We start from the raw sequence: 11,113 nt of genomic DNA on the forward strand, positions 1-11,113 counted from the left end.
CAAAGCTGGACTGCAAGGACATGAGACATCTGTCATCTGAAAAGCATAAGCATTAAAATAAAGAATCGCAGAAAGACAAATTACATTCAAGCCTTTATTCAAACTCAAGAGGCAGTGTTGGATCAGTTAACAGGCACATTTGGCAACAATACTAAAAAAATCACTCCCTGTATGAGAAACACTATGTTGTCCATCCATCCACCAGTGTCTGAACTTTAATACAGCCATAAGATACATTAACATAACGTGTGAATGAATGGTTGTAAAAAGAATTCCACAAGTGCTTCAGTAAATAAATAAATAAATAAATAAATAAATAAATACCATGAACTCAGTGTAGGATAAACAAAATTTTAGGCGTACCACTACAGACAACATTAATCTTACTGCATGTTTTCATCAGAGAATGATGTACAGAATGACATTAGTTCATTGTTATGGCTACTTTCTTACTGGAACAGTTACTGACAGGATGAAATTTGTTCTGATCAGTTCTGTTGAATCAGTATTATTGTTTATATTGTAGTAGATGAAAACAAACTAATGAGTCCCACTTGTGATTTAGACCTTTACTTGAGAGTAAAAGTGGTATTAAAGCCAAGAGGAGAGACGGTAACACACAGAACTGCTACAAAGAGGGAAGTAGTGAAACTGCTGAGGTGAGGTGATGCTCTACTCCTTGCTGATCCAGTCCATGGAGGTGTCGTATATGGATCCGGAGGACTCATCCCCTAACAAAAAGAGAAGATTTAAATAAATGTAGTTTAGTCAAAGTGAGAAACAAGTCAATCTTGTACAAGCAGCCGGTATGTTTTAAGAGAAACCGCCAAACTAACTGTTACAGTCTAGCTCTGTTCCTTTTTTCTTGTTTGTCTCCTTTCTTTTGTTCTGTTTTGGATCAGTTGTGTTGTGTGTAAAGTGCTATAAAAATTGAGTTGAGAGGTTTCTTTTAATCATTTATTTAGCAGAGGTGGTGTTTGTTTCAGAAAAGGTGATCCTTCTTTTATGTTGGCATCCAAATTAATTCCAGGATGCTGACTCACTTAGCAAGATAACATTGAAATGAAACATGAAATATCTTGTGAAAATGTATTATGAATAGTCATCAACATGCAAAAATAAATCCTATTCCTAAACCAAAATATTCAAGCTCTTTTTCAAATCATCGGGATATAACACAATCTTTGCCAGTGTGACTTTCTAATCCTGCCTTGTGAAATACCTCTCAGGTGTGATCCAGCTAAATCACATCTACACACAATCCAGATTACGCAAGACTCAAATTTGAGGTGGAAAAGAGAGGAAGATTCCACTCTTTCCTCTCCAGACCAGTCTACATCAGGGTGGGAGTGCTATGTCCAGAAATTACAGTGATTTAAACAAACTGTAAACACAACCCTGACTCACAACACTGGCTTTAATATGAGATTTGATCTACTCATGGATGGGGGAAAACACACCTGGATTAGTGATACCTACTGGGAACCTCATCAGCGCAGCAGCAAGAGGAATGCTGCGCCTGGCGTTTAGTCTCCACCACCTTCCTGTGAGAGGCGACGGCCCTGGGTGGGGTTTTCTCCAAACTCAGCACGGAGGCGAATGGCAGTGGGGTCTGTGCAGGGGAGCCTCCAGAGGGAAAAGAGAAGTCTGGGCCCTGATCTAATCTTGTGCTGCGGTTACAGAGGGCACAGAGGACCGGGGAGGCAGTGGGCCCGCGGGGAATCCGGGCTTGGTTTCGGTCACCGTACTGCCGCTGGGCACCGCTGTGGTGCTCTGACCGCTCTCGCTGCCACACAAAGTGAGAGGGCACAATGGCCATCACCTGAAGACACAGACGAAGACACATAAACAGAGATGTAATCAACACCACAGAGAGCAAGAAGAAAGCATGCAGCTACAACGGAAAGAAAAAACACACATCACTGCAAAAAAAAAAAAAAAAAAATACACACACTGATGGAACTTGTGGCATAAAACCCAAGCAATAAAAATTGCACAGTGCTGCAAAAACAAAACCCACAGAAACCCATTTATCAGCCCCCCCCCTTTAGGCAATTATACTTGTGTGCACCTCTTCACAGCAGCGCCTGCTGACAGCAGCTCTGTACTCGATGCGAGCCCAAAGCTTGTCTCGCTGCTTGAGGAAGCGGGTAAACTGCTTCCTCCAGTTCTTGCCCAGCGCCCATGGAAAAATCTCATACTTATTCTCCTCCTCATCCTCCTCCATGGTGTTGGCAAGATACCTACGGATGGAGCACATGAGCTGATTTCAGAGTTACAGTTTTGCCTACAAATCAATAACAGGAGCAAAAGCGGTGGCATACAAAGGTCACTTTGTATAATAATATCAAAATATGAAAGCAGAACTTTTTTGTCTGAACTTACAGTGCAATGAAAAAATTCTTCCTGGTGTATTCAGCAATAGTGAAATGGGCCCGTTTGAAGTACACAAAGGTCATGGCTAGAAGATACTGAAAAATTAGAGGGAACAGTCAGAGCCTGTGGTGTGTAAGCATCATAAAGCTTCAGGAGAAGGTGTGGGGGGGGTTACTTTACCTTGTCTGTCATTTTACAGCAACAGTCCATCCAGAGAAAGTCTAGGATTAGGTCATCAACTGTAACAAAACATGACTGTTTAAAATAGTGTTTTCAGCTTATTGACAAATTTAAAACTAACTTTCACCACTTGGATGCAATTGAATAACAACATGCTTCTTATCTGGGCTATTCATTCACCAAAAAGTCTGAAGTACGATGCCATCTCCTGTCGCTGAATGACAATAGTTGGAGGTATGGTCACTGTGGCATAATACATCTCATCCCGACACTGGCTCGGCTGGCTCTTCTCTGGTGGGCCCTGTGCATCTTGGCCGTTGGCTCTTTTCAGCCGGAGACCTCTTCTGATCTGGAGGGAGCGCGCACTGTTGGGTTTGACCCGGACAGTTACTGAGGGGGGAGTCTGGCACCACCTGAATGTATGCTTCATCATGCTTCAGTCTGGATCATATATGGTGAAGAGGTCTCTGATTTGTTCTGAGAGGAAACGGAAGGCAGGCAGAGGGGAAGGAAATGTGACACTTTACTTCACTTTAAATGATAAGCTGAAAGTTTCCTGTCATACACAACACAGCATTAGGTCTGTTTAACCTGGTGTCTGATTTAGACCCACTAAAACATCATAACAACTAGCTTCCAGTCTGCTACCAGCCTCACTCTCCAGCTCCAAGAGAAGATAACTTTAACGTTATTTCATTGAGTGTAACTTACTTTCTAACCAGCGGTGGTTCAATCAATTGAAGGAGATCTTAAAGCTAACTTAACGCTAGCTTAACTTATTCCTCACCTGTGCAGATCTTATTGTAATTTCAGAAACTGAAGAAGCGTTGAGTTAGTTAGCTGGGTTAAGTTAGCAAGAGACCAGCCAAAACTTATCGGATTTCAGTTTAACTCACGCCTGAGACACAACTTGATAGCCCTAAAAGAATGAATGAGTATTGTTCTTAAGAACAGGGCAGCATGCCAGCTGTTAACATGATAAAACTGCTACAAATGAGATTAAAGCGGTCACCAGTAACAGTCCACTGACCAGTGGCCAGAGGAGATAGTAGTCTGAGAACGCGCTTCAGGACCCGCGCCAAGCCGTACACCTGCACGCGAGGACGCGCACGTTCTTCTTCTGCTTCTTCCTCTAGTATTGGCGAGTCTCTGTTACTATATCGAGATAAAAATAAAACCCGATAAATGAAAATAATAGTACAAAAATGGATTTTCAAAATGTTATTTAAAACATTCTTTACACAATATAGACCAATGTTATTTGTCTTAACTGAGCCTGGTAAAATTAAATACCAGAATTTCCTACTTCAAGCTTGTGGAAAGCAGAGGTGGAAAGTACAGTACCTTTACTCAAGTAGACTACTGAACGATTCTGAAGTACTTTACTTGAGTATTTAAATATTATGGCATTTTATTCTTCTTCTCCGCAACATGCCTCACTGTTCCAGTGAATTGATGCTGGATAGGGAAGTTAATAGAGGATCACCAAATCACCCAAAATAACTTTATGGTAGGTATTTTGGCCTGTTTGTGTTTTGGGAAAATATGTCAGATGAAAATCTTACAATAGTATTAATTGGTAAATTTATAGTGATTTAAAAAAAAAAAAAACTACATGCAAAACTGTTCAATATCATACAAACAATTGATAAGATAAATTGGTGCATGTTTTTAATGCATTTGAAAATGAAAAGCTTTCATCTTTATATTAATGAACTATTTTTTTTTCTTTTTGCTATGTAAGTGGTCCAATGAGCTAAATAGGGAGATATTGTTGTGCAGGCTATAAAAAAACCACCTGAGGCCCGCCCTCATTACACAAATGAGCTTATGGTCTTACAAGTAGGTGAGTTTTATATGCTTTAACGTGACATATGTGCATGCTGAGGAGTTCACTGAAAGCCTCACTAATCCTCTCAGCTGCTTGTCCTTTGTAAGATACAGAAGGATGTGTTTCAGAGCAGCTACAAGGATTTTTTTATAAACATGACCACAGATCTGTGGATTTATTTTGCCTATCTATGACAGGTGGAAGGGATTTGAAAAATGGATTTATCAATATTTTGTTTTGGTAGCATCCTCATGGAAAGGGATCTCATCAGACTCAACAACCTCAGCCATCTGAAATTGACAGATACAGCAGGTGGCTAAGGACCTTGGCTATTCTTTGCATCATTCACCGCACTGTCTCCTGTGTTGGTGTTACTAAGAAGACATAAAAGTAAGCATATACAGAAACATCTGAAATGGGCTGCTCACCATCCAAAGGTAACAATTTTGGGACTTTGGGTCCCTTGAGGAAGGGTAGAATGCTGCCCCCTGCACCTCAAGAAAGCCCCAGAGAGTCCCAGTTTGAAGACGGAGAGAATCATTATTCAACTGGATCAACAGATGGGGATACAAAGGAAAGGAAGGCAGCCGGACAAACCCAGGTATTTCAAAGAGAGGCACATATGACACCACAAAAAAAGAGATCTGTGACTGAGCTAGCCCCAGAAGCAGTAAACCTGGATAAATTGGGGAGTCAAGGTATGGAGAACAACACCGTGTCACAGAGAAAAGAGAAAAATGGAGACAAGCAGGATGTAACAGAGAAAAAGCCTGGCAGAAAACCAAAGAAAAATACCAGAGGTGTGAAAGTGCTAAAAAAGAAAGACAGAGACAAAGACAAACTACCTGCTGAGCAGAAAGTGGACTTCCCAGAGCCTCTGGTAAAAGCTCACCAAGCTGCTTATGCCTTTTTGAATCCTAACATAAACAAATATGACATTGTACTTGGACTGTTGGAACAAGCAACCCAAACTCAGACATCCGTACAGCCTATGGTTGCCTTTATGGCTCTGCGCTATGAGGAATTAATTCAGGTACTGGAAGAAATGGCAGATGAGGGAGAAAAAGTTTTAAAAGAAAATGGAGAACATCTTGCTTGGCCAAGCCAAATGAAAAACCTCTCATCTTCTCCACCTCTGAAGTCTGGCTCTACTAATATTGAGCCCCCACCGGATTTGTTGCAGCAGCTGCTTCAGTACACTACACAGAGAATGCGGAATGTGAGCCAGACTGTTGGAGGAATTGGGGACTCTGCCTTGGAGGAGGCAGTGGAGTACTTTGCCTCTGTCTCAGAGCTTTTGGAGGAGAAACTGAAAGTCAAACGTGCAGTAGAGACTAGGCTAATGCAACTCTTATCTCGCATTGAAATGGCCTCTCTGCGCAAGCCTGGGCCAGAGGATTCTGCTCTCTTTAGTGAGGACAGTGGTATTGGGGCTGAGAGTGAATCCCTTGCTGGATCTGAAAGACGCCATAGAAGGGAAAGTTGTGAGTCCACTGGGACAAATAGAACTACTCCTATCAGTCGTAGGGGATACACCGCCATGAACATTAGGCAAGGAGTGTCGAGGCAAAAGCTTGCACGTCAAATTAGTCCAAGTGTTTCCCTCACTTCTCTCAACTCAGTAGGTTCTGCATGTACCATAATGGCTAATGAACAAAGAGACTCATTGCTAGGATCTGTCTCCTTTGATGATGGGGAGGAAGATGATGAAGATGATGATAAGATGGATGAAGGCAAGGGAGATGGGCAAGTAATGTTTAGAAAGCGATCAAATTCTTCACCTGTAGACTGTGAACAACAACAACCATGCCGCCTACCCTCAAAGCGCATAGAGAATCCTGAAAATGTAGAAATGACCCTCAAAATGAAAAAAGCTATAAGTGGTAGGATACAATTTGTCCCATCATCAAACTCCAGTGCCAAAACAAAGATAGCGGGCAGCCCAAAAACCAGTAGACGCCAGTGGACTGATGAGGGGGAACAATCTCCAAGGAGACCTCAAACCACAGCACCTGTTCGGAGGGCAGTGGTAAAAACGACCCCAGCAGCTAAAGAGCGACGTTCTCGTTCTGCAGAATCCTTGCGAAGCAAAGGTGAAGATCCTACTCTTATTGAACTTGAAAGGACCCAGAAGAATTTGAATCAGAGGCTGCAGAGAATGAGTAAAAGCAAAGTGACTGGAAACATGAGGACTGCTCCATCTAAACAAAATCAAGGGACCTCACCAACACAATCTCCAGTAACAACTCGCACACGTCGCTCACTAGAAAAGAACAGCAATCCCCAACTACTTAAAGACAAAGCAGACCTTACAAGGCATATCAGCAGAAAACAGGAGGTAACTAGTGATGTGGAAGAAGACAATAAACAGAAAGACAAGAAGACAGCAAAGGGTCCTATAAAAGCTACTCCACCCCCTAGCCCTCCTTTATCACCAACACCATCTTCGGGCCTGTGCAGAGGCAGGAATTCAGTCAAAAAATTGATTGATACCTTCAGTCAAGGAATAGAGGATCTAGAAGGCCCAAAAGTTTTAGGGCCTCTCAAAGGTGTACGGAAGTGTGGTGTTCCTGTGTTACCAGGTTTAGGAAATGTAGAGGCTGTGCTTAGCACTGGGATAACCAGCTGTAGACCTGAATCCACTTCATATGAGAAGACAGATGATTTAGATTTGGACAGTCTTCCTCCACCTCCATTGGAAGTATTAATGGACAATTCCTTTGAAAGTGCCCAGAGTCCAGCTGTGGTAGCAGATGATGGGGCTACAAAAGTCAGCAAATCACCTGTGGTCAAAAGGGCTGTGGTGTCGCAGCGACTGAGGGCCTCATTTCAATCAGTGACAGTGTTGCCAAGTAAAGGAGGCATGCCACAAGGTTCCAAGGTTATTTCTTCTCCTAGAGAGGCTCAACAAGCCACATCTGCTCAATCAAAGGTCAACCAACCACAAGCAGAGACAGACCCAGGAAAAGAAAAGGATTCTTTTCTGTCCCGACAAGCCAGAAAGATCATACACTTAAGACACTCTGCAGACTCTCAGTCAGAGAAATCGTCAACAGGTTATGTAACAACAAATCCATCTGCCAGTCAAGAAGAATCAACAGATTTACAAGATGATGGCAACCTTTCAGTGCCTGGACCTAACACTACAGTGTCTACAGTGCCTCCTCCTTCAGTAGTCCATAGCCACCCACCTGCCACCCCACCCATGCCTAAGGGTCGAATGTTACCATCCACGCCTTCTACCCCAAGCAGCATGCATCGAAGACTTCCCAGTCCTCACAACTTCAAAAGGCAACCTACTCCACCATCTTCAGCTAGCCCCCCTGTTAATAGAAAACTTCCCACACCACCAGCAGTCCAGAGGAGACTTCCCAGCCCACCTGTTACAAAGCAGAACATTTTAAACTCAAATCCATCCACTTCATACCCTTTCAAAGCACCGTCTCCGCCAGCTTCACCAAAAGTACAAAGATGGTCAAGAGAGAACAGCAGTGAAGACTTATCTTCTGCACGGTTGATCAGTAATGCTCGTTCGGTCTTCTGCCCTGCCTCTCCATCCATGTTTGAGGCCCAGCCTTGTCCAGTTCCCCAACCCCCTCAAGCATGGACCTCTACTGGGGTCTCTTTTCTCTCACGTACTTGGGGGAGTCGTGGGAGGTTTCCTGTGTCTGTTCAAGGACCCCGACCTTTCATCCGACGAAGCCATTCAGACCGAAGGCCAAGTCTAAATCTTCCACCACGATCACCACGCATCTCAGTGGCTGAGACTTGTGGAAGTGAGCCAGCAATATGTACACAGGGGTGAGTGATTAGCACATTTTTATGTTACACATCCTAAATCCTTAAAGGTACCATAATAAGTTCTTGGAAATTTTTCATTGTAAGTTGGCGCCACTTATAAGGAAAATGGAGAATGTGTTTAGTTAGTACAGTTGGAAAGTACCCACTTATAAAAAACCCACTGGTTTTTCAAAAGGAACCAGCAAAATATACTGCATTAGCAGCAGCTAATGTGTAAAGAGAGAAGAGATCCACTTGGTAACCAAGTAAATATTCATTTGCAAGTTTACAGATACCTCACAGTTGTTTATTTGCTTACCTGTAATTTCAACCACACAGGAAACTTTTTAGTTTAACTAATTAGGTTATTTTCTTAAAACAACTATAACTAGTGAGTGTAGCTTCCAACTGTACCACCTGAAAAATCTTGGAATTTTTCATTTTCTACCAAATTACACAACCCTTTCCAGAAAATATCATAAGAATTAACAGCTCCATGTCATCAACTTCTTTCTAGGTAATTGATATTAATATGTTACCATCATACTATACCATCATACCAGCTCTTTTTTTCATACATGTATTTATATAAGAATTACCAAGGCAGACATACTTCCCCCCCCTTAAACAGCAGCATCAAACTCTACTACAATTAATGACAACACTCTCCTTTCATTCTTATAGGCTGGATGATGAACCAACCAGGGAAGATGAAATATGGGGTAGCCAATCAGATCTCAGAGCTACACCACGCTCTGCGTCACACCCAGACCTGTGTGTTGTTGGACAGTCCTTGCACAGAGAGTAAAGGGGCCAATGAAGTGCCACTGGGATTATGGATTAGCAGGCTTACCAAGGATTTAAGGTGATGGCGTTTATTCTACTGGGAAGAGAGGAAGAGCTAATTTCATCCACCTTGCTGCAGTACAACACCTCCATAATGCTTATATTTAAGTGTGTTTCAGTGTTAATTCATTGGAGTGTGTGTGCGCATCTTTGCATGCATATATGTGCACGTGCACTGTAAACATACTCTCGCATCTGTGCTTTCGGGAAGAAATACATATTACAAAACAGTTTAATGTTTACAATATATGAAATCCATAAGGATTCATAAGGATATTACAGATTGTACAGTTAAGTCATAAATACATCAAAGGTCATTTGGGGATTTGTCATAATCTACAAAATGCTGCTTAAAGTTGCAATACACAACATTCAGCCACTAGATGTCGCACTATAGCACCAGCATCTCAGACCAAAACAAACCGTTTACTCAATAAAGTTGGAAAAAAAGAAAGCTGACAGCTCACAAAACTCAGATCAAACTGTCAAACTAGGCAGTGCTGATCAAAATATGGATCAAGATTCTGTTAGTGCATTGCCTATTTCTTGCCTCAAATATTTTCAGAAACATATTTTAGTGTACTGTTTAGCTTTAATTTGAGAAAGTTTGTGATGCAGCCGCCATCTTGGAAATGGACATGGAGGACACGGAGGGACTCACATGAACTAACATGCACACACAGCCGGTGCGGCTTCCAAAACAAAGAACAGAGAAGCTTGGATAACAATACACACTGAGGGAGTGTGACTTCATTCACTGCTCAGGTCACCATTATTCCACTATATCTGTACATAGTAAATAGTTGTCTGCTGACATACAGTGAGACTCAATGTCATTTATTGTACCTTTAAGTTTACTTTCAGTTCATTCAGTTACATAATCACAATTCAAATACAAAGTAGTCTTGGTGGCTCAGTGGTCTAAGCTGTCTTTTCTGTCTTTTGTATGTTAAAAAAAGAGAAAAAATAGTCCACAAAACCATTGAAATGTGTCAGTAAAATATGTCCGTATTGCTCTATTACAGCCAAATTAGCTGTGTTATTGAATGAACTTAAAGTAAATTGATCACATTAGTGGCAGGGCATATTCCAGGTTTTAAATCTTACTTGTCTTTGATTTTTGGAAATTATTGGTCCAAGCAGTATTGTCATCACTAATAATGAGACATCACATTACTGTTACAAAGTATGTGTTTTAATAATTTCAGTGAGGTGACAGTTCTCTTTGTTGTCATTTGCTGCAAGATTAAAACAATGTTCCTGTTAGCCAATATTTTCATAAGGTCCTGAAAATCTTTTTTTTTAAATCTATTGTTATTTTTTGTGTATCATATTTCCTTTTGTACAATCTGTTTATTAATAAAAAAAGATGATCCATACCTTTGCATCTCCTATTATCCATCTTTATTATAAGAATTGGGTTATTTATTAATGAATAAACTCATTTGATTTAACAAATAGACTTTACTCTTTACTTTACTCTAGACGTTACTAGTATGAGTTAGGCTCCTACAATTCAGTAGCACCTTTAATTTGTCTTTATCCATTTCCAGATGGAGTGGAGTTAATGATAAAGACAAATAATATATGTACATATATACATATGAAGCCCCTCACAGAGCCACAAAAGGCAAACTGAGTAGAACTTTGTGACAAGTACACTGGTCTTCATGTGTGAAGATAATGTCCACACATGACCAGGATTTAGAAAAATGCTTTTAGGTCTCTCCTGACTAGCATTTATTTGCTAAGATGAGGCAGATGGCAACTTATAAAAACACAGTAAGTACAATAATAATGTACAACGCTTACATAAAAGTAGTGGGAATAAGATCCTGTCCTCAAGAGTCCACACAGGAGGAGCCATGAAACATCTTAATGAGCCATGAAACATTAAGACTTGATATCATGGGAAACAGAGAGAAAAATGCTGCTGCATTGTGTTTGGATGAAGCATTTTCCATTTTCTTACTCCTTGGAAATATTTACTAATGTTGCAGTGAATGCTTCCCCCTTGTTTAGATGTGTCAAAAGTTGTACCTGTTTCATCAGTCATACTTGCAAATTTACCAACTGTGATTAGTAACAACACATGCTGCC

At 41.2% G+C, this 11,113-nt stretch overlaps 2 protein-coding genes across 7 annotated transcripts; one reads left to right on the forward strand and one right to left on the reverse strand.

Moving 5' to 3' along the window:
- Positions 1-291: 291 nt before the first annotated feature.
- On the reverse strand, positions 292-3,676 carry spdya (speedy/RINGO cell cycle regulator family member A). Of its 6 annotated transcripts, none has more exons than XM_067614389.1 (7): positions 3,344-3,652; positions 2,737-3,033; positions 2,557-2,615; positions 2,386-2,471; positions 2,072-2,243; positions 1,476-1,822; positions 292-731 (listed from the first exon to the last, which is right to left on the reverse strand). In XM_067614389.1, the coding sequence occupies exons 2-7, from the start codon at positions 2,987-2,989 to the stop codon at positions 725-727; spliced, it is 924 nt and encodes a 307-aa protein (XP_067470490.1). In that variant the 5' UTR covers positions 2,990-3,033; positions 3,344-3,652; the 3' UTR covers positions 292-724. The 6 variants fall into 6 exon arrangements, with proteins under 6 accessions (XP_067470490.1, XP_067470489.1, XP_067470487.1 ...); XM_067614388.1 differs by having other exon boundaries at positions 1,461-1,822; positions 3,344-3,651; XM_067614386.1 differs by having other exon boundaries at positions 293-731; positions 1,480-1,822; positions 3,587-3,676.
- An 817-nt stretch (positions 3,677-4,493) lies between these two features.
- On the forward strand, positions 4,494-10,420 carry pcare1 (photoreceptor cilium actin regulator 1). The gene is made up of 2 exons (XM_067614878.1): positions 4,494-8,188; positions 8,852-10,420. The coding sequence occupies exons 1-2, from the start codon at positions 4,803-4,805 to the stop codon at positions 8,973-8,975; spliced, it is 3,510 nt and encodes a 1,169-aa protein (XP_067470979.1). The 5' UTR covers positions 4,494-4,802; the 3' UTR covers positions 8,976-10,420.
- Positions 10,421-11,113: the final 693 nt, after the last annotated feature.

Source organism: Thunnus thynnus, chromosome 16, assembly GCF_963924715.1.
Source record: "Thunnus thynnus chromosome 16, fThuThy2.1, whole genome shotgun sequence".
Classification (NCBI taxonomy): Eukaryota; Metazoa; Chordata; class Actinopteri; order Scombriformes; family Scombridae; genus Thunnus; species Thunnus thynnus.